Genomic DNA, 26,180 nt, shown 5'->3' with positions numbered 1-26,180 from the left:
CTCTGAACATGTCCTCCAATGTCTGAATAGTACGCTCTGACTGTCCGTCAGTCTGTGGATGATAAGCTGTGCTCAAGTGTAACTGAGTACCCATAGCACTCTGTAAGTTGTGCCAAAAATGTGATGTGAATCGAGGATCATGATCTGATACAATAGATTTCGGCACTCCGTGCAATCTGAAAACTTCACGGACATAAATCTCTGCCATCTGGTCGTGTCTATACGTCATGCGATACGGAATAAAACACGCTGATTTCGTCAATCTGTCAATAATTACCCAGATAGCATCACAGCCTTTAGCAGATCGAGGTAATCTAGTCACAAAGTTCATGGAAATATGATCCCATTTCCATTCCGGTACAGACAAACTCTGTAACAAACCAGGCGGTCTTTTCCTCTCAGCTTTCACCTGTTGGCAATTCAAACATCGAGCTACAAAATCAGTGATATCAGTCTTCATTTGCTTCCACCAATACTGAGCTTTCAGATCATTATACATCTTCCTACCACCAGGATGAATACTGTAACGACTACAATGCGCCTCTTTCAGTAGTTGTTGACGTACATCAGAAATATCAGGCACTACTAGGCGATTGTGAATGTAAAGAAGATCATCTCTAACCCGGTATTCAGATACATGCCCTGATCTAACTTTCTCAATCGAGTTCTGCACATTCTGATCAAATTTCTGAGCATCTCGAATTCTTACCAATAAAGCTGGTTCAACTCGAATTAGATAGAGTCGTAATGGCTGATAGTTTGTATCAAATACTAATCCAGATAAACAACAGTTTTCGATCAAATTCGATACACCAATCGTCGATAAGGATAAAGAACATACCTTTCGAATCAATGCATCTGCTGCTGCATTCGATTTTCCTGGATAATATTTAATTTCGCAATCAAAGTCTTTCAGCAAATCCAGCCATCTTCGTTGTCTCATATTCAGTTCTGACTGAGAAAACAGATATTTCAGACTCTTGTGATCAGAATAGATTTCAAATTGTTCCCCGTACAGATAATGTCGCCAAATTTTCAAAGCAAATACAATGGCGGCCAATTCAAGATCATGAATCGGATATCTGGTCTCATGAGGCTTCAATTGTCTCGAGGCATAAGCAATTACATGACCTCGTTGCATTAGAACACAACCTAAACCTTGGTGAGATGCATCACAATAAACAGTGAAACCACCAGTACCTGAAGGAATCGTCAAGACTGGTGCACTGGTAAATCGTTTCTTCAACTCCAGAAAATTGGATTCACAAGCATCAGACCAGACAAATGGAGTATTCTTCTGAGTTAACTGAGTAATCGGCTTCGCAATACTGGAAAAATCTTTAATGAATCGACGATAATACCCAGCCAATCCCATAAAACTACGAATCTCAGGAACAGATGTCGGTCTCAACCAACTGATCACTGCTTCTACTTTACTTGGATCCACAGAAATACCATTTCCAGATATAATATGTCCAAGAAAGACAACCTGTTTCAGCCAAAACTCGCATTTCGACAGTTTAGCATACAATTTCTCAGCTCTTAAAGTCTTCAATACTGTTCTCAGATGTTCAGAATGATCAATCAAATTCTTTGAATATATCAGAATATCATCAATAAAGATAATCACAAAATCATCTAGATACTTCTGAAATACACGGTTCATCAAAGCCATAAATACAGCTGGAGCATTCGTCAAACCAAACGGCATAACTATGAACTCATAATGGCCATACCTGGTTCTGAACGCAGTCTTAGGAATATCAGAATCCCTAACTCTCAGCTGATGGTATCCAGATCTCAGATCGATCTTGGAATACACAGAAGAACCCTGCAACTGATCAAATAAATCATCAATACGAGGCAAAGGGTATTTGTTCTTTACCGTAGCCTTGTTCAGTTGCCGGTAATCGATACACAATCGCATTGAACCGTCCTTCTTTCTAACAAACAGTACTGGAGCTCCCCAAGGAGAAACACTGGGTCGAATGTATCCCTTGGCCAGTAAATCTTCTAACTGTTCCTTCAATTCTTTCAGTTCAACTGGTGCCATTCGATAAGGTGCTTTCGAAATCGGTGCAGTTCCTGGCATCAGTTCTATGTTGAAATCAATCTCTCGATACGGAGGTAATCCTGGAATCTCATCAGGGAAAACATCCACAAACTCACTAACCACTGGCAAATCAGCCAGGTTCGGGCTAGTTTTCAACACATCAACTGCATAAACAAGAAATCCCTCTGCTCCTTTCTGCAAAAATCGGGTCATAGATAATACAGAAATAAGAGGAATTTTGGCACATGAACCCTTACCATAGAACTTCCATTCTCCAGCCATTTCAGGTCTGAATCTTACTATCTTCTGGAAACAGTCTACGGTAGCTCTGTACTTATTCAGCATATCAATCCCCATAATACAGTCGAAATCAGACATACCAAGTACGAAGCAATCTATCTCAATTTCATTACCCTCATACTGTAGTAAACAATTCTTAACTATCTGAATCGAGATAAGACCCCTCCCCAAAGGAGAAGAAACAGATACTACAGCAGGTAATGTTTCAACAGACAAAGCATGTAATGCAACAAATTTGGCAGATATAAACGTATGGGATGAACCGGTATCAATCAAGACATATGCGGGATAACCATAAAGAGAACAGTTACCTGCAATCACGTCATCTGGTGCTCCCTGTGCCTGTTCCTCCGTCAGTGCATAGACATGCGCCTGCTGTCTCTGTGGCTGACCGCCTGCCTGACTTCCTCCTGGCCTCGACTGTTGCTGAGGTGGTGATGGTTGAAAGGAATGGACAGAGGAGGCTTGCCTCGCGGGTTGAGCCACTGATCATGATGACTCTGCACCTCGTGCCTGTCCAGCACCTCTCTGAGGACATACTCTCGCAAAATGGCCAGTCTGATGGCATATATGGCATCTCCCAGATACACCTCGACACTGATCAGTTGGATGTCCTCCACCACAAGTGTTATAGAATACCCCAGACTTCTGTTTCGTACCACTGGAACTTGAAGAACTGCTTCCAGATTTCTTAAATTGTTTTTCTCTAGTTTGAAAATATCCCTTCTTGCCACTTCTAATGCCACCACTGTCAAATCGAGACGGCTGTTGCTGTGTTGAAGCTGAAGGTTGTGACTGTCTCGGAGGCTGTGCAATATACGAAGCTCCTCGCTGCTGTATCAAGCTAGCTTCTGCTCCTTTGGCACTGTTCAAGGCATCAGCAAAATTATTCGGTCGCCTTGTATTCACCAGTGTAAAAACATCAGGATTCAGTCCATTAATGAACTGATCAGCCATAGCTTCGTCACTATCTGCAACATGTGGAGCAAAACGTAGCAATGTAGTGAATTTTGCAATATAGTCTTCAATATTCAAGTTTCCCTGCCTCAAGTTAGCAAATTCGGCACCCTTGTCTTTACGATAAGATACCGGAAAGAAACGTTGATAAAACTCTGTCTTGAAGACATTCCAGGTCAAAACAGTTCCTCTACGCTCCAGAGATTTCTTTGTTGTGAACCACCAGCTTTTAGCAACCTTATGCAACTGATGACCAACAAGTCTGACTCTTCGTTCATCACCGTAGTCAAGTGAATCAAATAACATTTCTATGTCATCAAGCCATCCTTCACATTCAATTGCATTCTCAGTACCTTTCAGAGTTGGCGGCTTGCAGGATTGAAAACGTTTCAACAATGTTTCTATGGGAGTTGCAGTCATATATGTCATATCTCGTGATGTACTGCCCTGTTCATTACTCGGAACTGCAGTTGCAGGCACTATCGGTGTGACAACTGTCGGTGGAGTATGAACTGTCTGTTCTGGTAGAGAAATAGGAACATGGGGTCTCAGAGGAGGTCGGCCTGGTCTTCGAGACATATCTGATTATCAAAATGGTTAGGATACCAAATCATCAAATTATCTCAGTCCTCCTCTGATCATCTTACCTCTGATCAAGACTCGGTTCTGATTCAATCTTAAATAAATAATCACAATCTTCAAATAAAACATGCTTCCAATCAATTCAGATAATCAGGTAGCATGTCATAATTCATCAGGATACATGCCTCTATCAGTTCAGATATTCCAATAAGCATGCATCTTTAATCATCGTAATCATACTTTCAAATAAAATAAATACAACATCTTGTAATAAAATACTTGATGCTAGCATTTAAAACATGTAATTCAATCACGTAATTAAATCATAGCATGATAAAAAAAACATAAATAAGTAAGGCAGAAGACTCGATCTACCCCACTCACTGTCTATCTAAGTCCAGAATATTCTTGCTCTGATACCACCTGTTGTGACGACCCGAGTTCTAATCTCTCAATAAACATTAATAAACAATAATAGACAACAATCAATGTCTAAACAAAAGAATAAATTTTTTTTTTTTTAAATAAATTGCCCTGCGCACGCGCGGGCATCACCCCTCGCGCGCGCGCAAGCCAATGGGACCGAGGCCCCCTGGCTTGGCCCGCGCGCGCGCGAGCAGTAGCTCGCCCGTGCGCAGGCCAATCGGCCAGAAACTTGGCTGCACTCTGCTGCTGTTCAAAAATTGAGTTCATGCATCCCTTTGATTCAAGATCATCTCCTACCAAGGTATAGACATGGTATAATCAATAGCAACATCTATCATGCTATACAATGAATACAATTAGATCACTCCAAGGCCTTAAAACATAACCAAGATGCATCAAGATACACAAGAAGCTATATACAATTCAAGTTCAAGATACATCATATTGTTTTCAAAGGACTTACAACATCTCACATGTTCTAAATACCATAAAAAGATCATAATATCATCATCAACAAGTCTTGATACTATAACTATAACATGATTATGTTCAAGGCTCAAATATACATCTTGACAGCTCATACAACTTCTAACTCGGATCATCACGCTATGTTCAACTCATCCCTTTTTTGTTAAGCACGCCTTTGCCCGGTTCCACTCCCTCCTATTGCAATGACACATACAACAATACAATAGCCGGATAACTCCGGTGAGAAATAGATTTCCCAGTAAAAGCAACTAAACATGCATAACAACCTATATCAAAATCATGATATAAAAGTAAGTACAATGCATGTTTTCAAAACAAGGTTCATTTCGTCATTCATCGGTTGGGATCCCGAGAAGTAGATATCATAACGAATCCACCGACTCTCACGATCGAGGTGGGGCTACTTATCTCACTTCTCTAGACTTTGAAGTCATTATATATGTAGATCAGACGCTAGGCTAAACAACCACCCAGGCCATACATATACAAGTCCTCAAATCGTCTATTCGAACGTTTCCGTTCATTTCAAAATCAAGGAACAAGTCTCGCAAGATGAATGCAATACATATCAATCAAAACACATTCATTATCATCAAGACTCATTCAAACATTCATAGGAAACATATAAAAGCATATAAGCAAATAAGTATGTGATTTAGGGAAACTCGATACAAACCATCTCGAGTTATAGTCCCATTCAAACCATAGTTCACTTTTACCTTTCAAATGTGATGTTTGGGATGTCTTCTAACTTGTCAAAGTCTGTACATAATCAATCACCAAACACATCTCACAATCTGCTCAATATCCATTCAAACTTCAACAAGAACTTCAAGGCAAACTCTACCAACCTTGTTCTATTGTTTATCGGTTTTGGAGTTGACGTTCTTGAGTTGATATGCCCTGTTCAACCACTGAAATGATAGCATAGCAATCAAGGAACCATTAACTAATAGCTCAATAACTTCTAAATGCAAGAACAGTAGCAAAACACTTCAATTCACGAGTTTAACGGCATATCGGTAGTACTTCGGCGATTCCGAACTCAATTACAACATGTCTAACATGAACATCAGCTGTTAAAGCTTCAAGATCAACAGAACAGCAGATATATATAGATCGAATCATAATTGGGAATCACAAGAACATGATAAACAACTCAATCTTCAACCCAACTTCAAGATTATCAAAGATAGAAGCTCAACAATCACAACTCATATACAACATCTGATATCTGCTATTTTCGAATGACCAAACCCTGATGAACAAAGAAGAAACTTACATCAAATCGAAGGTCGTCTTGCAAGGATTCCAGAACATCTTTCGGAATCGAAATCGGATAACCGTAGCTCAAGATATCACAATTTGAAAGATGAAGAAAAGCTTGAAAAATTCTGCTCTCGGTTCTTCCTTTTTCCTTGTCTGAAATCTGATGAATTATGTGCTATTCACACGTGTACATGCTGAATAATACATAAAATTCTGATAACTCAAAGATAATTGCACTTTAGCCCCTCAAGACCTCTATAATTGCAATTCAGTCCTCACATTCTCATGTTATTCAATTTCAATCCTAATCAATTTAAGAATATTAGAATTTAAATCAAAACTCCAAATATTCCAAAATTAATTATTCTCGGATTAAAATTAAATAATTATGGGCGTTACATGGGTAATACCCAAATCATGCATCTGATGGTTCATATTTTTACACATAAGCGTAATTAATGATATATTGTTGACGTGACAAATCATAAAACATTACATCTTTCATTGGGGTAGACCCATATGTTAGGTTGAACTCTACCCATTTTTATTGATGTTTTCATGCGATTAATTAGGTGAATATCAAAACTGAGAATAGTAAATAATTAATAAATCAAAAGTAGGTCTTTTATATATATATATATATATATATATATATATATATATATAATATCCGAAATATGAGTCAATTCAGTATATATTTAAATTGAAAAAAATACTTTTAACACCAAAACAAATATTTTGTATAATTATGTCGAGTCAGATTTAAAATTCGTCTATGGAACAAATTAAATAAGCTGCAGCGCACTGAGGATCATTGTCACTTTGTTTTGCCTATCTGAAAAAAATACTAGATTTTTTAATTAGTAGTTACAAGAATCCGACCATTTTAGCAATCGCGGATTCAAAAAGTTAGTTAAAGAACATATCATACTAAACGAGAAATTTATTTAGGTTAAAATAATTAAACTGGTAATATCTATAGTTCAATGTTTTTAGAAAAATTATACAGACTAGCTTATAGATTTTAAATTACGTTCATCGATATAAACGAAATTGATATATATATAAATCACTAAACGATAAATCGTGAAATTTTAATGAAATTTGAACGTTATAAAATTTATTTTAATAGGTGAAAATAAGACACAAAAACTATCACAATATTTGGGATTTTTTTTTTGGTCGAGTGATTTGTCAAAATTTGAGTTGTAACCAATTAAGTTTTAAAATTTAGTTTAATATACGTTTTGTAACAAAAAATCTCTAATTTTTTCAATAAATTGTAAGAAATTGATGGTTATATATATATATATATATATATATATATATTATTAAATTATTAAAGTAAAGACCATCTAATTAACAAACTTTCAATTGATTGGTAAAGCTTGATTTGAAATTACCATTATCTCCTAATTTAATTTTTAATAAAACCAAAGGTATTGGGCAAAATAGTCATTTTATACAGTTTCTTTTTTTCTAGCCATTAAAAGCTCACTTTGTGTCCTTTGATATTATTTTATTTACAAATATGACACTCACTTTATAAGATATATATATTTTTTGTAAATATTTGTTTAGGAAAACGTTATATTTTTATTATTTTTTAATTTTACAAGTTATTATTTATTGTTTTATTATTTTTTTAATTTTACAATTTATTATTTATTGTCTTTTTTTAAAAAATAAATTATATATACGATCACACAATGCGTGTAGCGAAATACTAGTATATTATTAATGTTTTTTTTAGGCAAGTATATTATTAATGTTAATATTGTCTTTAGTTGGATTCATGGAACAAAATCTTTGTGATAAGATGGATTTTTAATTTTTTTTTAGCACGATAAGATGGATAGTGGAGAATCAAATATTAGGCTTTTCGGACAGAGCTGCATGACATTATTACACTAAATATGGCAAAAGAATATAGATATTACATATAATATATATTAAAGTCCAAAAATACGCATTGTATGTTTGTATAATTATAATTTCGTTTTTTAATTTATTTTTATTTCATAAATTTTGTAATTAAATTATAAAATAAGATCAGATGTAAAAAAACAAAAAAGAAGTTATAAATCAAAGTTAATTCGGAAAAAAATAACTAATAACGTTATTGATATATTAAAAAACAACCTCACCAAATTTTAATTAATATTCACTATCTCCCTTAATTAATAGTATATATATATATATATATATATATGAGCATTTGCTTAATTATTCTATATGTCGTTATTTCGTCGAACCTGATACCATTTTATTGGAATGTGGCCTCGAGGTAAAAAGTAATTACGTGTCTCCTTGTTTGTCTCAAATCAAGTGGGAACATTGTTCAAATTTTATATAGCATGTAGTTGACTTAGAAAAGGGGAGAAAATAATAAAAACAAAAACAAAAACAAAAACAAAAACAAAAAAAAAACAAAAACAAAAACAAAAACAAAAACAAAAAAAAAACGATATTTTAATAAACTTTATTTAAAATTTAATAAAAAATTACTAGCGTTCCTTGAACGCGATGCATGTATATACATAAATTTTTTATATTAATTAATTTTAATATTATTTTTAGAACTCACTTTGTCAAGATATTCAAATGTTTAAAAATGATAGTTATATTTGTTAAAAACAATGATGACTATCTAATCTAATCTAATTTTAAAATACAAAAAGTTAACAAGTGTCATTTTGGTAAATAAAATATCTGATGACTAAAAATAAAGGGGATCATATAAAATGTCTAATTTATCAAATAATTTTGGTTTTGTTGGAAATTAAATTAGAATATAATCGTAATTTCATCAAAAAATTCACCAATTAGTTGAAATTTATATTTATAGTTAATTAAAAAGTATATACTATAATAATATAGTAAAATAAAATTTAGTTAATTAAAAGGTCTATACTATAATAAGATAATAAGATAAGTAAATACTTTTGTTTAACTTAATTAAATTAAATTGGCTTAATGTTTCCATGTATTAGTAATTGCTTGTATTAATGATAATTAGTCGACTAATTATTAAGAGGAAAAGATCTTCATGACTACATCCAAATCAGCCAGCTTGCTCTCCATTTATGGAACCGTTGGGTCACATAAGTTCAGTGCTGGATCTACATAGTTTTGAAAGGGTACGATCATTTTCTTTAATTTTTTTTAAAAAGTTAGTACTATTTTTTAAAAAATTAATTCTATATATATATATATATATATATACATATAATATATTTTTAACAAATTTAATTGTATAACTTCCCCCTCAATAATAAAAAATCACCTGATATTTTGACTACCATGATCAACTTTGAATAAATAACAATAAATACAAATTTGGAGATCACGATGAATTATTGAAATAAGGAACAATCTTCATTGTTATCGCGTTGAAAGGTTTTATGAAATGACAAATTTACAACTTCAAGAGTTAAACAATCGTTTTAGCGAGGTAAACAGAAATTTTTTGTTATGTTTTATATGTTTTGATCCATCAAATTCGTTTTTTACTTATGATGAAGAAAAAATTTATTCGATTTACTCAATTTTATCATCTGATTTATTTATAATAATGTTAATACTGCAACTTGAGCATCAACTTCGAAATGATTGTATTATTCTGATATGATGGATACTAAAGAAACCGAGGGAGCAACAATGGATGTTGAAGATAACACATGGGTGTCGATTGAGTGAACACAAATGGAGCTGGTTCTGCTGAACAATTGCATCAATGGAGGCATCAGTATTGCAAAACCTCACTGCTTTCCCACCTCGCCACGATCCCAATTTCTTGACACGGGTAACTGAACTTCTTCTTGACTAGTCATGTGATCACATTTGTGTAGTATTTTTGGCATTTTTGGTGTGTTCTTGGCACGGGTAACTGAACTTTCCCTGATCGGTGGTCCTGTAATCACATTTGTGTAGGATTTTTGGCATGTTTAGGGTGTGGTATGACGTTCATCTTTTGGGACAGTACAATAGACGAAACCGATAGATCAAGATAGTGTTTGCAAATGCTTAAAATGGTAGTTATTGAATATTTTCTTCGTAAAGTTTCGTAAATTTGTAAAGAAAAAGTTCATAATCGTTGTTTAAGCATTTGCAAACACTATCTAATTCATGGATTATGAATTTATTCCGGTGGGCAATCGGGGGATGACTTGTACTTGTTTTGTATTAACTTTGTACGAGTCGCTAGTGTATTATTCTTGTGATCTTCTTGACAGCGAATTTCTCATGTTTTGGCGTTGAGAGTTTGATTTTCATCGGCAATTGGCCTTGAATAAATTTTATAAACAATTTAGTTCACCGTATTTCGTGAGGGATTCCTGTTGATGGATACGTATTTTCATATTTTCATGTGTTGACTATTCAAAGGCCAAAATTTCAATAAATCATATCATATAGAGAGAAATGTCCTAAAAAAATCTTTAATTGTATGTACATATGTGTACTACGTTTACTAAGAGAGCACGCACGCTAAACATAAATAATTTCCAAAAATAATTGCCAAAAACAAGCGAATTCTCAATCGAAACAAGTGAAGTATGGGAAATTTTGAAAATATATGTACTATTTACTAAAATAACTAATCTATTAGGCTGCGCTTGATACATGTGATGAGATTATTAAGAAGAATGGATAAATAAAAAATATGAGAGGATATATAATACCACCATCCAATAACATAGTTGTTTGGTTCGTTTTTTACAATTTGGGATAGGGGTGAACGGAAAAGTCGATGCCCCCTCAATGCAGTGTGTCAGTTTTTGATTGGCCAATTTTGTGGGTTCCACATGTGGCCCCCACAAAATTGGCCAATCAAAACTAACACGACCCGATAGGTGGCATCGACATTTCTGGGGTGAACATCAATTCGGTTAGATCGAATTAACCGACCTAACCGATCTAATTCAAAAATTCGGTTCGATTAATTCGAAATTTCGGTTTTCATTTTCAAAAAATTCGGTCAAATCAATTAAATCAGTTCGATTTCGATTTTTTTATTTTTAAAAATGGGTTAACCGATTTATCCGATTTTTCAAAATAAATTATTTTTTTATCAACCTACAACAAACTACAACAAAGAAATATTTTTCAAAATATTTTTTTATCCGATTTATCCGATTTTTCAAAATGGGTGCAGATAGGGCAGTGCATCGTTCCATCTCTATTCTCTCATTCATCTCTGCTCTCATCGTTGGTCATCACCCTTATTGCTTTATCTTTCATCTCTCAAAATTCGATTTTTCTAAGGTGAGGTCCGATTAATTTTCCTGTAAAACAGTACTGCACCCCTTCCATTAATTCCCCAAACTTATGATTTTTCTCGTAAGCAATATGACTGATTTTTAGGCTGAGATTGAGATTTGTGATAAGAATTGCACAGTTTTGTTGCTAAAATTTAATCACAGAAGGTTTCTTGTTTTCTTTTCCTTGTTCAGATTTTTTTTTTTTCATTTTTTCCAAAAGAAGGTTTGGTTTTGATCGGTTATGAAAAAATAATTCCGTTCGTCTCGGTTATTAAAAATTTGGTTACCACCGAATGCTCACACCTGTCGATCCCAATTACTGACCATTTTTGAAATTATACTATTTTTTTTTATCCTTGAAATGAGCCAATCATGAATCGATCGAATCAGGACTTGTCTCACTAAATTAATTGATATGAAACCATTTCATATGAATTTTTGTATTTATGTTTTGTCATTCCCTTTATTATTAGAATTTTATCCAGTTTGATTTATTCAAATAAGACAAACATAAAAATTTATTATATTTTTCGTGATTAATTATTTTTCACATTTCATCCTCCCGTAAAATAAATCAATATAGCTAGAAGTTATTCTTATTTTTTCTTTAATTCAACTTATTTTACGAAAATATTTTGAAACAAAATATATTAAAATGGGAAATAGATTGAAATTTTCATAATTTGATACAATCAATTAATTAAGTATTGTACTTGCCATATAATAACTTCTTAAAAATAAAACAAAAATTCTACTAATAATGATGCATAATAAAAAAATTGGGCCTGGAACGCCACATTGTTTGCGTGTATTTTTGGCCCAGTTCAAAGATTTTTGAATATCGGGAAGCCCAAAAATCATGGGCAAGCCAAGCCCAGTTTTATTTATGCGCCGTGACGAGAGTAGATGCCCTCACTCCTCCCACGCTATTTATTATTTCCAAAACATACAATCCGAGTAGAAAGCTCCCGCCAGTGGCCTTTTACCAAGCAATAGAAGCCGTGGACTGCGGTGAAGAAACTGGTATTTGTGCTTGATATTTTAGGTTTTCGCAGGCTTCCAGTGATTGGCGTCGGTGTTTTTATAGGCAGAGAAGCCGCCGCCATTCAGCCTTCCCACATTATCGAATATGAAAAGTAATTTCAAAAAGAGCGCCGCACTCAGGCGACACACCGGTCGGTATCAGAAGGGTGACAAAGTTGAAAAACATGACGTGAAGAGAAGCGGTGAGTGTTTACACTTTGATACTGGCAGGTGTTGAATGTCTTGTGTTTTTGTATGAATAGTAGCTGGATGAGAGAATTACTTTAACTAAAAGAAATTGTGAAACCAGGGTTTAAGAGGCCCCATAAGGAAGAAGTTTTTGTTGAGAGCAGAATTGTGAAGAAGAAGGGTAGCACGGACGAGGGCAAGGTCGAATCAGGCATGTTCATTGAAGTTGAATGTGATTGTTTTTCAGACGTAAATGCAATGTCTTGATTTGGCGTGTGTGTCTATGTTAAGTGGCATAATTCGTGCATTTCTCTTTCTTGAATGTAGGGGATTTCTATGAGAAACCCATGAATGGTTCCACTTCCGAGGAGGAAGCAGAAGTTGTACACAGAGAGACAACTACTTACGACGATTTGTTGAAGAGACTGGGGTCTCTTAGAAGGTGGTTCCTTTAATACATGGCAAAATTTTAGTCTTGGACAATCTTATTTAAGTTATGTAGTATATGTTAATTACTTGGTTTGACTGCAGGTTGTGTTTGTGAATTTTGATATTCTCGTAGGGATTTGCGAGTGTGTGGATTGAAAATCAACTTACATAAGAATAAAGAAGGCATTTTCTTTCTGTTGTTTCATGGAGTTTGTATTTCTCAAAATTGTATGATAAGAACCAAAAGCTAAAGAATTGAAAGCGATTGTAATCTTGGTTGGGATATTCTATCTTGATTTAATAAATTATTCTACGTTCTTGGTTTGATTGGATGCTTTTATGCATTTCTAGGCAAAGAGGTGAAGATAGAGAAAGTGAGACAGATGAAGAAGTTGACAGTGATCCTGATTCTCAGAGCGATGCTGATGAGAATGATGATGGCCTGGAATCTCTGAATGAAAGGGACGATGGTAAGAACTCCACTAACTTTTATAAAAACTGTTTAGACATTTTCAAGGATTATTTTCTAAAGAATTTTTAAATTTTTTTTTTTTTATTATTGGCTTATCTGGTTATTTACAACATAGAATATGTGTGCATCCTTGACTAATCAGTTCATATAGGCTGCTCAGTCGTCTATAGCCTTCTCGATAACTTTGTTGTGAACAAGAACCTGGTATGCAATTAAGCCTAGTAGATATGCCATTCCCACAAAAGTTGCTTTTTTTTTCTTTCTTTTTTTCAAATTTATCAACACTTTTAGTCCTGAGAGATACTCTTTGGTTCTAAAGAAGTTGGAAAAGCATTAGCTATTCTTTGGACAACACAATCCTAGGTTGGTGTACTATACATGCGTCTGTTGGACTAATTTTCCTTTCATTTCTCGAATGTAGGAGATAATAATGAGTCTCCCAGGAGTTATACTATTGCAAATGCCCCAAAAGGAATAGGAATTTACGACAGTATGAAATCAAGGGAAGACATAGAAAAAGATGACGAAGAACTGTTTGATACAGATGAAGAAGACTCAGCATTGAATGATCAATCCCTTTCAGAAGCATGCATCGGGACAAGGTCTTCGGAAGTTTATTTTTATCAAATGTGTGCTGCTCTTTGAATGATTAAATGGCCATCATAAAATGGTGCCATCAGTCTTTCCTTGGGTAGAAGGGAATCTAATGCGTCATGATTATGCATATTTGACCTCTGAGATTCCATATTTCTCAAATATTTGCATTAGATCTCTTTCAGACTGTCTTGTAGAACCACTGAAGCTCGAGCCAAGTGGGAAATTGATCATCGAAAATTTGTTATTGTTTTAATTTATTCAATTAATCTGTTAAGAAGCCATAGAAACTGGAGTTCAGTTAATGCCTGCTTGTACTAAGACTTTTCCTTCATGCAGAGACAAAAGGTTGCTTCATTTTCTTTGTTTTGAAGGCAACATATTCTTTGATGTAAGGTTTTTTAGTAGGAACAAGCCTTCATTCATTTTAAAAATTAACTATATTCTTTTGTATTTGGCCAGCTAGACATTGAACAAGTCTACACCTGACCTCATGTTGAAACTCTGCGCTTTAGAAAACATGTATCTGTTTAATGCTTTCAGGTCACAGAATATAAGCTTTACTTGATAGAAGCTTTTTTCTATGATTCGTGATATTGTCACCAGTTCTTTTTAAGAATCCCAAGGATGTTCTGTGTTGAATCTCATTGATGTGCACTCATACATTCTTATTGGTTCACTGTTTTCCATATAATTCAACTTTCGAATTATTAACTTGTGGTTTTTACCTGTAGTACTTTTGACAGTCATGTAAACTACAAATTATCATCAAGCGAGGTTGACAAATTGTTAAAAACGAGATGGAGCTACACATGGAAGTTGCCTGCTCTTACCATGAAGAATTGCAATTGGAGAGGAACAGGAGATTGTTGTATCAAGGTTGCTTGTCGTATCATTTTGTCTTGTATCTTTGCCTTTTGACTTGACTATTCTTATCGAAGTTTCGACATGGTCACGTTCTTTTGAATTCTATAGTTGTTTGGTTTTAGTTTATTTCCATCACCTTGCGCGGGATATATTTAAAATTAGTAAATTCAGTTTAAAATGTCTTCCTTTTCTATTTAGGGTTAGTATTTAGAATGCATACGAGCTAGTCATTTGGTATTTATGATGCCACCCTACACGCTGGTAAAAAAATTAAGAGACGTACACCTTAAAGCAAGACTAGTCTGATTCATTGCTAAACGTTTACAGGAACTAAATGCTATTATTGTCTGAGTGATATTATTATTTTTTCAATCTTCTCCCATAGAATGGCTATAATGGTTTAATTCACGATGGGATTTATTGGTATTATTTCAAGAAGAATTATGACTGTGATCTGAATAATGTGTTTTGACGTATGTGCATAGGATTTGGACATGACTTCTTTTTATGGCCTCAAGACAAAACTGTACAAGAATTGGATGGAAATCTTCGAGGCTTCGGGAAGCAGTGAATTTCATCAATCGAAGCAGAAAATGTTTTTCTCTTTATGTGAGTACATCAGTCAACTTGTCATCGATCCCAGGGGCGGAGCTAGAAATTGTTTTCAGTGTAGGCGATGACATAGTATAGTAGTTCGATATACTAAGAACCTATACAATGAAATTATACAAATTCTAGGTCAATGCAAAAAAATAATTAAGAATAAAACCATCACAAAACAATTCTACTAAAAACCAATAATTTTTCAACAAACAAACCCAATAATTACGCATCAAAATTCAAAATAAAAAAAAAACCAATTGTATCCAGAAATAAAAACAAGAAAGCTAGATTGTCAATGACCCTCACTTAATCTTCATTCATTTTCATTTCTTATTCACATATTTTTGTAAGTTTAATTTAATATATAATTTACATATAATTAAAATGTCAATTATACAATAAATAAGTTCAATTTGATGAAACTAAATAAATAATGGGCTTGTATTTATAACTAATAATTAGGCCTAATGTGTAGTGGGCTCAACAATGTTTATAAAAAAAATTAATGGGCTTGTATTTAACTAATAATTAGGCCTATATATCCTTTTTTTTTTGGGCCCAGTGTAGGCAAGTGCCCACACTGGGCCTTAACCAGCTCCGCCCCTGGATCCCATAAAACTTTTTTGTATGATTACCAAGCCTTGCCTATAGTAACCTTCTAATTCTATGCAAATGATTACATGGAGAGAACAATGTCATTATTTCTTGGTCTCCATTAAAATTGTTTTTCAGTTACGTCATGTATAGACCGTTTTACCCAGTGTTTCATCCCTCTAGTTCAAAAATAACAAAACAAAAATCCGGCCACCTTGTCATTTTCAAAATCTGTTCAACATTGCCACCACAAGCAACATAGTGATCAATGTTGTCAAGTAATCTTTGTCTGTAGGACTCTATGGAAATATATAATGATTTAGTCAACTGCCTAATCTCTTGTCTGATTCACTATATTTTAAATCACTTTTTACATAAAATAAGGTTTTGAACCAGAATAAACTAGATTGGAATTTTTTTTGTGCCTGGAGTTGGATGGTTAGATCCACTAATAGACTAAAGGGCATTGGTTTGTAAATAAGAAAAGGCCATGATTGGATTATTTTCATGTAATCTCTTGCCTGTTTGACACTCTAGTTCTCTTAAGGATAACATGCTTTCTGTTGCTATTCCAACGATATCGACGGAATTGGTTACAATCAGGTAACAATATGTAAAATGTAGGTTGCAGTGATATGGTGAGTTGCAGATGTGTTGGCAGGTTAAATGCCGACTTTATCTAGGTATATTAATGGGTGGAATTTTCTAGAGATGTCGCCCTCTAATGTCAATTTTATCCAGGATTGAACATTATGCGTTCCTTAATTTCATTATTATCATTCCAAAGATCTGAACAATGAGTTGCTGCCAAACATAGTTGAAGCGTCCTTCCTCAAACCTGTTCATTTGTTTTCTGGTTTTGCATGTGAAGCAAAAGAAAGGTGTACCTGATATTAATAAAGGTTTCTCAATTCCTTTGCCATACTTTCTTACACTTCTAAACATCATCTAAAAAATTTTGTGCAAGTATACCAGTTCTTTCTGATCGAGGAACCTTTTAATATCTCTCTTGTCAACAAAGAATGAAACTAGTGAAAGGCGAATCCATGACCGACTAACTACTGTCCAATGAAGCAACAAGTAATGGACATCTTCCTTGTTGGTTTAGAGCATGAACTCCATGTCCTGTCACATTTGATTTAGATTCCATTAGGCTGCAGCTGAAACTGTCTATGCCATTTACTCGGAGAAAGTACTTCTGTGGTGTTGTTAGTTGTGATGGTTTTTTCTTCCCTTGTCTTGTTTGTGGGATGGTTTGGAGAGTAGGAGAATAACATTAGTGGACTGGGCAATTTCCTTGTATGACTTCTCTGCACACATAACATCTATCTGTAACTAACTTTATTTATGGTTTTATTCGCTTTGCCTAGGCAATAGCTATCGTGATATAATGCACCACAACAAGAAGCCCTTTTACCTCAAAGGTTCCGAGGAAGATTCAAATACCATGGATGCTTACCTCATGCATTCTGTATGTACAAAAACCGATTTTTTTTTCCAGGTTTACTCAAACATGCACATATATTTTTGCAGTCTCAGTTTCAGTGTGGTTAATCCTTTTGTTACAAGAGTCTTCATTTTGTCATTGTGTTCTCTGTTACATTGGTTGGCCGATTTCCTTCATTTACTCAATTGCCAATGGTTCATTGATAATTGAACTTATCGTGTTTTTGCAGTTGAATCATATCTTTAGAAGTAGAGATCTTATGTCGAAAAATGATAGAAAATTGGCTAAGAATCAAGAAAATATGGAGGGAATAAACCTTAACACAGAAGCTTATCTCGACCGTGGGTTTACGCGTCCAAAGGTATTTCCTGGTTTTCCTCTTCCTTTTGTCAACTTTGAATAAAGTAAACATTTAGTCTTTACTAATTACCCCGCCAGCTTTCATAAAAAAAATCCACTTGACGTTCATGTATATGCCCTCGTTAAGTCCCCATACATCTTATGTATAAATTGTTTCATGTTTAGGTAGTGTTTGAGAGAGCTTATAAGAAGTACTTCTCAGCTTTTCCTTGAATTATCAATAAAAAGCTGAAAAGTACTTCCTAGAATCTCTCCCAAACAGTACCTTATTGATTCAATTGATTCACTCACTTCGTTTGGAATTCAGGTTTTGATCCTTTTGCCCCTGGCAGGCATTGCACGACGTGTGGTCAAGAAGTTGATCCAGTTGACTCCACCTAAGCTTAAGGTACTCGTATTTACTTGCATTATTTTGTGTGTTGATGGATGCATAATATGTAACTCTCAGTCAGTTGTTACTGTTTCAGAAAGAGAACATGTTTATTTTGCTGCTAAATCACCACCTTGATTGATGCAGGGAGATAGGGGGAGGGAGCGGGAGTTTTGTCAATTTTTCTAGAGCTAAATTACCATCTCGATAGTTTAAATTTAAATATGCCAAGACATCTTTGTCACTTGGGCTTGAGAATGTATGAGTGTTTATCTTTGTCATGTTTGTCACACTTCTAAATTGAGATGCACACACTAAAGATTATCTCACTTTTGATTTTTCTATATAATTAGAATAATGCCCAATATAACTAATTTGACACTTGAAAATTGGTTTCTTAATATTTTTAAAGCAGTCTATGTATCTTCAATGTCATGTACTTGATGCATTTGGATGAATTAGATCAGCACCACATTATGGTTTAGTATTTTAATGAGGTCACTTTACGTTTCTCTGTAATAGTGCCTTTTGTATCAGACTTTTGTTTTTTGGCATTCTTTGACTGATCACGAGTTTATTTGCTGGCTGCTTATGCTTTAGGATCAATTTCATATGTAATATGGCATCCTATTCGGCTGAAGTGTGGATACATATGCTATAAATTTTTTTTTGAAACGACACATGCCTTTTAATTTTTATTTGTTGTTTATTCTACAAGAGAATCCCCATTTTTATGCTTAGTAGAATTATTGACATTTCTCGTTGAGATATCGGTTTGATAATCATTCAGTGTTCAATGATATAGTTTTATGCAATTAATTTAGTGGTCACCAGTTTTGGTTCTTTGGTATCTCATCAGAATAAGGTCGAAAATGTCGAGCGCTTTTTTGAGGAGTTTGGTTCCGGAGTAACCAAAGACAAGGATGATCAGGATGACTCAGAAAATACAAAAACCAAATTGTCCACAAAACCTTCTGATTTCGAAGCGTTGCTTGGTAGAGATAATAACAACGATCACTTTATGATAGGTGTTAAGTTTACCAACAGGTAAGAGTCTTCACGTCAACTACTCTCCATATGGAAGCGAAGTTTTGTAGCAGTTGCAAGAGCTTTATAACAGTGCTGCTCTATCTCTTAAACTTGTTGCATTGAAAAGTATTTTTATACTTGTTTAAGATGCATTCTTCAAAGTTTGCACACTTCCCCCAGTCAGCATGGGTGTCACAAATAGAGCACTGCTGATGTCATTCGAGTCGTTGTATACTAGGAGTTGATAAAAAAAATTTAACATTCATTGATCATTGATATGATTTTTTCTTTAACCGTTGATACGCTCATGAGTTTTGAGTTAGAAAGTTGCTTGTTCATAAAGAGAGCATTTGGTGCATTTGTGCCATACGTGCATCTCATTACTTATATTCTACATTTGACTAATATTTGAAAGATGGCTAACATTTATGTGAAAACACCTTGTTTTTTGAGGTGCTTAACATTCTTCAGTTATGCTTGTATATCTCTACAATTAACTACAATTTTATCCTATTTGTAGGGGTATAAAGCTGTATGCTGATTTCTATACATCGGACATTCTTGTTGCTTCTCCACTGGGCTTGATCACCGTAAGCCTTTCCCTATTTACACTTTATTAATAGATCATTTGGAGCTCATCTGATCTTACTGGTTGAATTAGTTTTCAAAATGTGCTGATCATCTTTGTTCAAAACTGCACCAGTTTAAAAATTAAAGTTTTGCATGTTTTGAATTTCAAGTGCTTTCTGGTTTTGGTTTTTGTAAGTGCATAGCATGTGATTGACTGTGATTTATTGAATTTTCTGTTGCAGAAAATTGGGGAGGCTGAAGGTGACAAAGAAAAAGATGTTGACTATCTTTCTTCTATAGAGGTGGTGCCATCATTTGCGAACTATGTGCGACTGTAATTTGGTTATCAGAATGATTTAATGTCCGTCTTATGCTGATTGGTGGATAATGTTTCTATGTCACAGATCTTAATCATTGATCATGCAGATGTCATGTTAATGCAGGTGGGTGAAGCATAATAGATAGTCTATTTGTGGTTCATTTATCATGATGAACTGCACTGATGATTTTATTTTCAATCCATATATATCTTAAAATTTTCCAGAACTGGTCCCATGTGAAGACTGTTGTTGAACAAGTGAACAAAATACCATCTAAACAGCATGGAACAGACATTATGCGCATAAGACCATGGTACGCTTTTGAGCTGCTCTTTTATTCAGTTATTTGGAACTCTTGAACTGCATTCTTTTATTTGTTTTTTTGAGAGATATAAAACTTTGGTTAATGGATGTTCCTTCACCGATTGTCATGTCTCATTGCAATGTTACAAACATTGGTTATGCACCAGGAAATGTTGGTTTCTTAAAGACATTCAAGTGCATATAGTTTTTTTTACCAAAATAACATAGGTAATAAAATGGTTATGGGGTGTGGATGAGACTCTCGTTGCTATTTATTTATTCCTTCTTAAGATATTTCTTGATGATTTGTTGTTTTTCTTTCAATACATCTCAGGTATCTAGATGGGCAAGCACACTTCTATCGGCAGACAATAATTTTGTCTTCTCACATAAACCCAGGTATTCAATTCATAAATATAGTTTTATTGTTTCAAAATAGATTGCTCACCGACTTGGACACACCCGGAAAATTCTAACACATTGTTTCGTTTGGGCATTTACTTTAAAAACGTTTTTAGTTTTTTATAAGTGAAACTTAAAATATGTATTTGGATATGATTTTTGTAAAACGTTTTTGAAAAAAAAAATATTTTAAAAGTGTTCTCCAAGTATAATTTTCAAAGAACCAATAAGCGGTGTTTTTAGATGTTTTTAGAATGAAAGACAATAATGAAAATTAAAGCACGTTTCTTCTGAAATGTTAAAATGTTTTTATACAGTAGTTGTCCAAACACATTTATTCTCAAAACAACTTTTAAAACATTTTACACATTAAAAAAAAATATTTTTATAAAAACGTTTTATAAATGCTTGTCCAAATGGAGCCTAGAATTCTACAAGACAAGTTGATCAATCTATTAGTTTCAATTCACCTATAGTTTTCTCCGATCTTGTCCTCATCTATGCTTTGCTGTACTTCTTCCTTCCTTTTACTTTTTTTTTTTTTAATCGTTTAAGCCATGTTTGTTAGAAGCACAAGGTGGACTAAAGCACATGGTTTTTGAAACCTAGGTCCAAAACACATACCAATTGACATGCCTTATCAAAGTGAGGCGCTCAATAGGATTTAAATATCTTGAGAAAATTTCACATGTATTATCAAGTATACACCTTACAAACTATTAAATAAGAATAAAATAATTATAGATTAATTTGGTAGTGGAATAATAGATATTATCTTGCATTTCACCTTGTATTTATTATTTATTCATTTAACATATACTCATGAAAGCACCTTGTGCCTGTAAACCACACCAAAAATGGAGTGTCACAGTTAAGGTGAGCTCTTCATCTAGGGGCTAAGCCTTCGCTCGTGTCAGGGTGAAAGGCTGAGCTAGGTACATATGATTCAAATATAGTTTATTTTCAACAGCTATGATTTAAATATAGTTTATTTTCAATGCAAATCTCGGAACGTTGGTTTGCCACTTTATCCGTTGGCTTCTATAAGATATTACCAGAAATGACCACTTTGTTGCACCTTCCTTATCTCTCACTTTTGCAGAACATAATGCCCTGTTCCATCAGAATTGTTTCAACTACCAGGGAAAGGTATGCTCTTTACCTCGTGAAGCATTTATGTTATAATTCTTGATGCATGCATATACATTTGACTAGGATGATTTTGAAATTTGTCTGCTTTGATAATATCTTGTTTGGGAGCAGACATCCACTATCTTTATCTGCATATTTTTTGTGGTCCATGAGTGCTAGCTGTCACGATATAGTCCTCTAAGTTGTGATGTTTGCTTTTTTGGTCCTATAACTTGTCAAAGTTGTGCATTAGTTCTGTAACTTTGCGTTTTATAGGTTTTTAGTCTTATTCCACCGGAGCGCTGATGTGGCACTGAAAAATGTTGACGTGCAATTGGAAAAAATGATGATGTGTTTGGTGTCACGTCAGCACTCCAGCGAAATAAGATTAAAAACCAACAAAAAGAAAAATTAGAGGACGAAAACACAACTTTGGCATGTTAGAGGACCAAAAAGCAAACAACTTTGTCATGTTAGAGGACCAAAAAGCTAACATGACAACTTAGAGGACTAAATTGACTATTTTCTTACTTTTTTCTGTCTTAACATGTTTTTAACATTAGTTTCTTGTTACCCTTATCTCAACAATTTTATGAAATAAGAATAAGAATATAGTGAGTGGTACAATATAAAATTTGTAACTAAGCATTTGTCTGCAAACATATCCTTTTAGGTGAAACTGGATTGCAAGTATAGGGGAGTGCTTCCAAAAATATTAACTCAAGTTCAGCAGGTAACTTTCTCCTACAGTCCTATAAACATTTGATGTTAATCTGGTATTTGCTTGTGAGATCCGTCAGTGATTAAAGAGGTCCCTGTTAACTACTTTCGACTCTTGTAACTTGTGTGGTTAATTTATTTTGACAGATTTATGAGCGTTTTGATACAGAATCAATTGCAGAAGCTGATGATTCTCGTCTTGAATACTTTACTAAGAAGGTCAGACACGTCATCTGTGTATTTCAGTTTTATGCGATCGAATCACAAGCAATGTCCGTGTGTGACGAAACCGAGTTTGATAGGATTTCGGATTCCCTGGCATTTAAGAAGCAGAGTTTTTACACTCACTGGATTAAATCTTTCAATAGTAGTTTGATTAATTGAATCTAGCCATTCGTCTATATCTTTCGTTTTCCCCATTTGTGTTCAAATGTGATTGATGCAGTTTAGTTATTTTGTAGGTCTTCCCCAAAATAAAAGATTCTGTTCAGGTAATGTGAGGCTTAGCGAGTAATTGGTCACATGCTTTTAAAATTTACCTCAAGAAATGACTTTTGTGAATTTTTTCATGCAGGATGGAGTTATGATATTTGTTAGTTCTTACTTCGAGTTTGTACGACTCCGGAATTATTTAAAGTCACAAGCTGCATCCTTTTGCTTGTTTGGAGAGTAAGAAACTTTCATGTTCTCTCCTTTCTTGAAGTCCTTGTGACACATACTTGTAATTCAGGCATTATTTTCGTTGAGGGATTTACATTTCTCCTCACACTTTACATGGTGACTTTGGTTAGAAATCACTTGTATTATTTTATTGAATTGGTAAAGGTACATAAAGCCGAAAAATATATCTAGTGTACGGGGACAGTTTTTCAGAGGAGATAAGAGAATCATGCTCTACACTGAGAGAGCCCATTTCTACTACCGATACAAGGTAGTTCTCATTTGTCCATTAATATTACTCTTTTGTTATTTGATTTCCGCCTTAGATGTTTTTCCTCATTTATTTGACATGGAATTTTTGGAATTCTGTGCATACGATCACTGGTCTGTCCTCTTGTTAAATAATGAAATGAAAATAATTCAAAGTAGCCTCTTGATCCACTTAGAAAACCAGAACTTCTAATATGAGGAAGTATTAGACCTAAAAAGGAACTAGAAACCTTTATAAACTGAAGGTTTTGACGCATGTGCCATCTCGAAATATATCAAATCGCAACTGAGTTGACCATGTGCATCAGGTCTGATAATTGCAATCATGGTCACTCGAGAATATTTCCTTACTCAGCACTTCAAAACATTAAGATGATAGATATTTCTCAACATGACAAAACGTGCGTTTTCTTTATAAATTCATGGATGCTAATATTTCGAACTTTGAAATCTGAAGTGAAGAGCAATGTCTCTCCTGTAAACTCTATTTTACCAATGTTTTTATAATCACATCATCAATTCTTGCAATGCAACTTGATTTTGTCATCTGTCATGATTAATCACTTGGATTTAGGAAACCTGACTGAAGGAGGATTATTAATTGCTTCCGCAGAGCCACTTGGTTTACTGTTATTTCAGGCTTTTAAATTTTTTTACTGATAATTGCTTGTATACTCCCAACCCCCCTCCCCGGTCTTCCCATCGCCAACAAGAACTCTATCTTTGCCACATCGAGCATGGGAGACTTTCTGTCTCTTTTTAACATCTAAACATACTGCTGGATGTCATGACTCATGATGTTGTCGTTTTTAAGTTGAGGTTTCTTGAGTGATTTTCGATTTGGTTGAGTCTTGAAAGTGGCATTTGGCGCGTGGATTTTTCGTCAACTTCTATTTTCCTGTCCTCTTTTCTTTCTTAGCCCCAAAAGAACAATGTACTCACTTTCCTTTTCATTGTGTTTTTTCCCATAAAAAAGATACGAGGCGTAAAGAATTTATTCATCTATTCCCTCCCAGAGAGAAAAGAATTTTACCCTGAGGTAAAAAGTCTACAAAATTATTTGATTTTTTCCATCATATTTACTTAACAGTATTTAGGTAAATGTTGTACTGACTTCTGCTGCAGATTGTTAATTTCCTTGAACCCTCAGCGGATATGACTTGCACCGTCTTATTTTCTCGGTTGGATTATTTACGGGTACAATTCTTGCTGTTTATGGCTGTTCTGAGATTTTTTTTTTCGTCTTTTTTGTTGGCGCTCTATTTTTGTTGGCCTCTGTTTACGGTTTAAAAATTGTTACAACTTGGGTCTTCCTTGTTTTTATGCCCTGAAAACATTCTTCTTGCTACTTATATGCCATGCACCGTTATGCAAAAAATCATAACTGCAAGCGACTGGTAGTAGTTTTCACCTATTTGCAGTCGCTAAAGAATCCAAAGATCTAGAAGGGGTATTATAACGAGTCAGTAAGAGTTTAACTCGATTTTTTGTAATGCGTAGCTTGAGAGAATAGTTGGTTCTACGGCAGCAAAGAGGATGGTCGACTCAGATAAAGGCGTGTTTGTTTTCGCATGAGCAAATTTTCCAAGTTTAATGCGGACAGATGTAGTTGGAAGGGTTGGAGATCATATAAAATAAACTGTGTTTCGAGGGACACCACTGGACGAATGTTTCACACAAAACAACGAGTTTCAGGTTCTTGAAGCTGCACAATTTGAAGAAACATGGCGTCCATGTTATAATTTTCACAGAATTAATTTCTGCATTTTTGTTCGTTATAAAGTTAAGGTTTTTATTTTTGGTACTGATATAAGTGTTTCAAGGGGTTTTTTTTTTTTTTTTTTTTTTTTTTTTTTTTTTTTTTAAATGCTGATCATTCATATCATAGTTTGAAACCCGTGCTACTTTAAAATATAGCTTGTTAAAATTTCATTATTGCAATTTAAAAATTGTATTCAAAAGGGTGACTAGAAATAATTTTTACCTGTATACGTGACGTTTTTTAAGTCGCAACTTTGGATGTCTTTTTGGTCCATAAGCACATTTCTCGTATGGAATGCAAATCCATTGAATTTTACGAGTCTCGGTTTGAAATTTGAATGTTGTAAATATATGTTCATTTTGGTCTAATAACATGGATAATCATCGTCCGTCGAGAGATAATATGGATTTTTATCAATTTAAAATGATGCTTACAGTATATATGAAGAAAAAAAAATTCATGAAAGTCCTAAAAGATTCATCATATAAAATTAGCTCTACCAGGTTTGTAAATGATATTATCAAAAACTTGCTAAATCCTCATCAAATATAATAGATAAGTAAACTTCTTGTCTTTAACTACGCATGAAGATCAAATATAATATTTAAATCAATTTTATTATATTGGATCTCTAATGTTTTGATTTTGAGTTATGAGTATATTTAAGCCCAGTAAAACAATGGGCCGATCCTAACCTGAACCAGACAACAGGGCCCATTCCATGCACG

At 34.1% G+C, this 26,180-nt stretch overlaps 1 protein-coding gene across 3 annotated transcripts; it reads left to right on the top strand.

The window, feature by feature from the left end:
* Window positions 1–11,229: 11,229 nt before the first annotated feature.
* LOC140888391 (protein NUCLEOLAR FACTOR 1) lies at window positions 11,230–25,579 on the top strand. Of its 3 annotated transcripts, none has more exons than XM_073296080.1 (26): window positions 11,230–11,341; window positions 12,393–12,563; window positions 12,671–12,760; window positions 12,877–12,991; window positions 13,330–13,448; window positions 13,872–14,052; window positions 14,791–14,923; window positions 15,397–15,520; window positions 17,479–17,579; window positions 17,785–17,916; window positions 18,223–18,303; window positions 19,145–19,332; window positions 19,835–19,904; window positions 20,127–20,186; window positions 20,289–20,327; window positions 20,429–20,517; window positions 20,842–20,906; window positions 22,012–22,058; window positions 22,714–22,773; window positions 22,908–22,979; window positions 23,222–23,251; window positions 23,335–23,429; window positions 23,586–23,691; window positions 24,667–24,729; window positions 24,816–24,887; window positions 25,191–25,579. In XM_073296080.1, the coding sequence occupies exons 2-26, from the start codon at window positions 12,467–12,469 to the stop codon at window positions 25,263–25,265; spliced, it is 2,304 nt and encodes a 767-aa protein (XP_073152181.1). In that variant the 5' UTR covers window positions 11,230–11,341; window positions 12,393–12,466; the 3' UTR covers window positions 25,266–25,579. The 3 variants fall into 3 exon arrangements, with proteins under 3 accessions (XP_073152181.1, XP_073152172.1, XP_073152177.1); XM_073296071.1 differs by having other exon boundaries at window positions 14,779–14,923; window positions 25,191–25,575; XM_073296076.1 differs by having other exon boundaries at window positions 11,254–11,346; window positions 14,779–14,923; window positions 25,191–25,576.
* Window positions 25,580–26,180: the final 601 nt, after the last annotated feature.

Source organism: Henckelia pumila, chromosome 1 (assembly GCF_033568475.1).
Source record: "Henckelia pumila isolate YLH828 chromosome 1, ASM3356847v2, whole genome shotgun sequence".
Taxonomy (NCBI): domain Eukaryota; kingdom Viridiplantae; phylum Streptophyta; class Magnoliopsida; order Lamiales; family Gesneriaceae; genus Henckelia; species Henckelia pumila.
This window is presented reverse-complemented; position numbering and strand designations above follow the sequence as displayed.

Coding starts and splice junctions, on each gene's coding strand:
- LOC140888391 (XM_073296076.1), top strand. CDS start 12,467: ATGAAAAGTAATTTCAAAAAGAGCGCCGCACTCAGGCGACACACCGGT. Junction 12,992..13,329: donor AGACTGGGGTCTCTTAGAAG/GTGGTTCCTTTA, acceptor ATGCATTTCTAG/GCAAAGAGGTGAAGATAGAG. Junction 20,187..20,288: donor ACTATCTTTCTTCTATAGAG/GTGGTGCCATCA, acceptor TCTATGTCACAG/ATCTTAATCATTGATCATGC.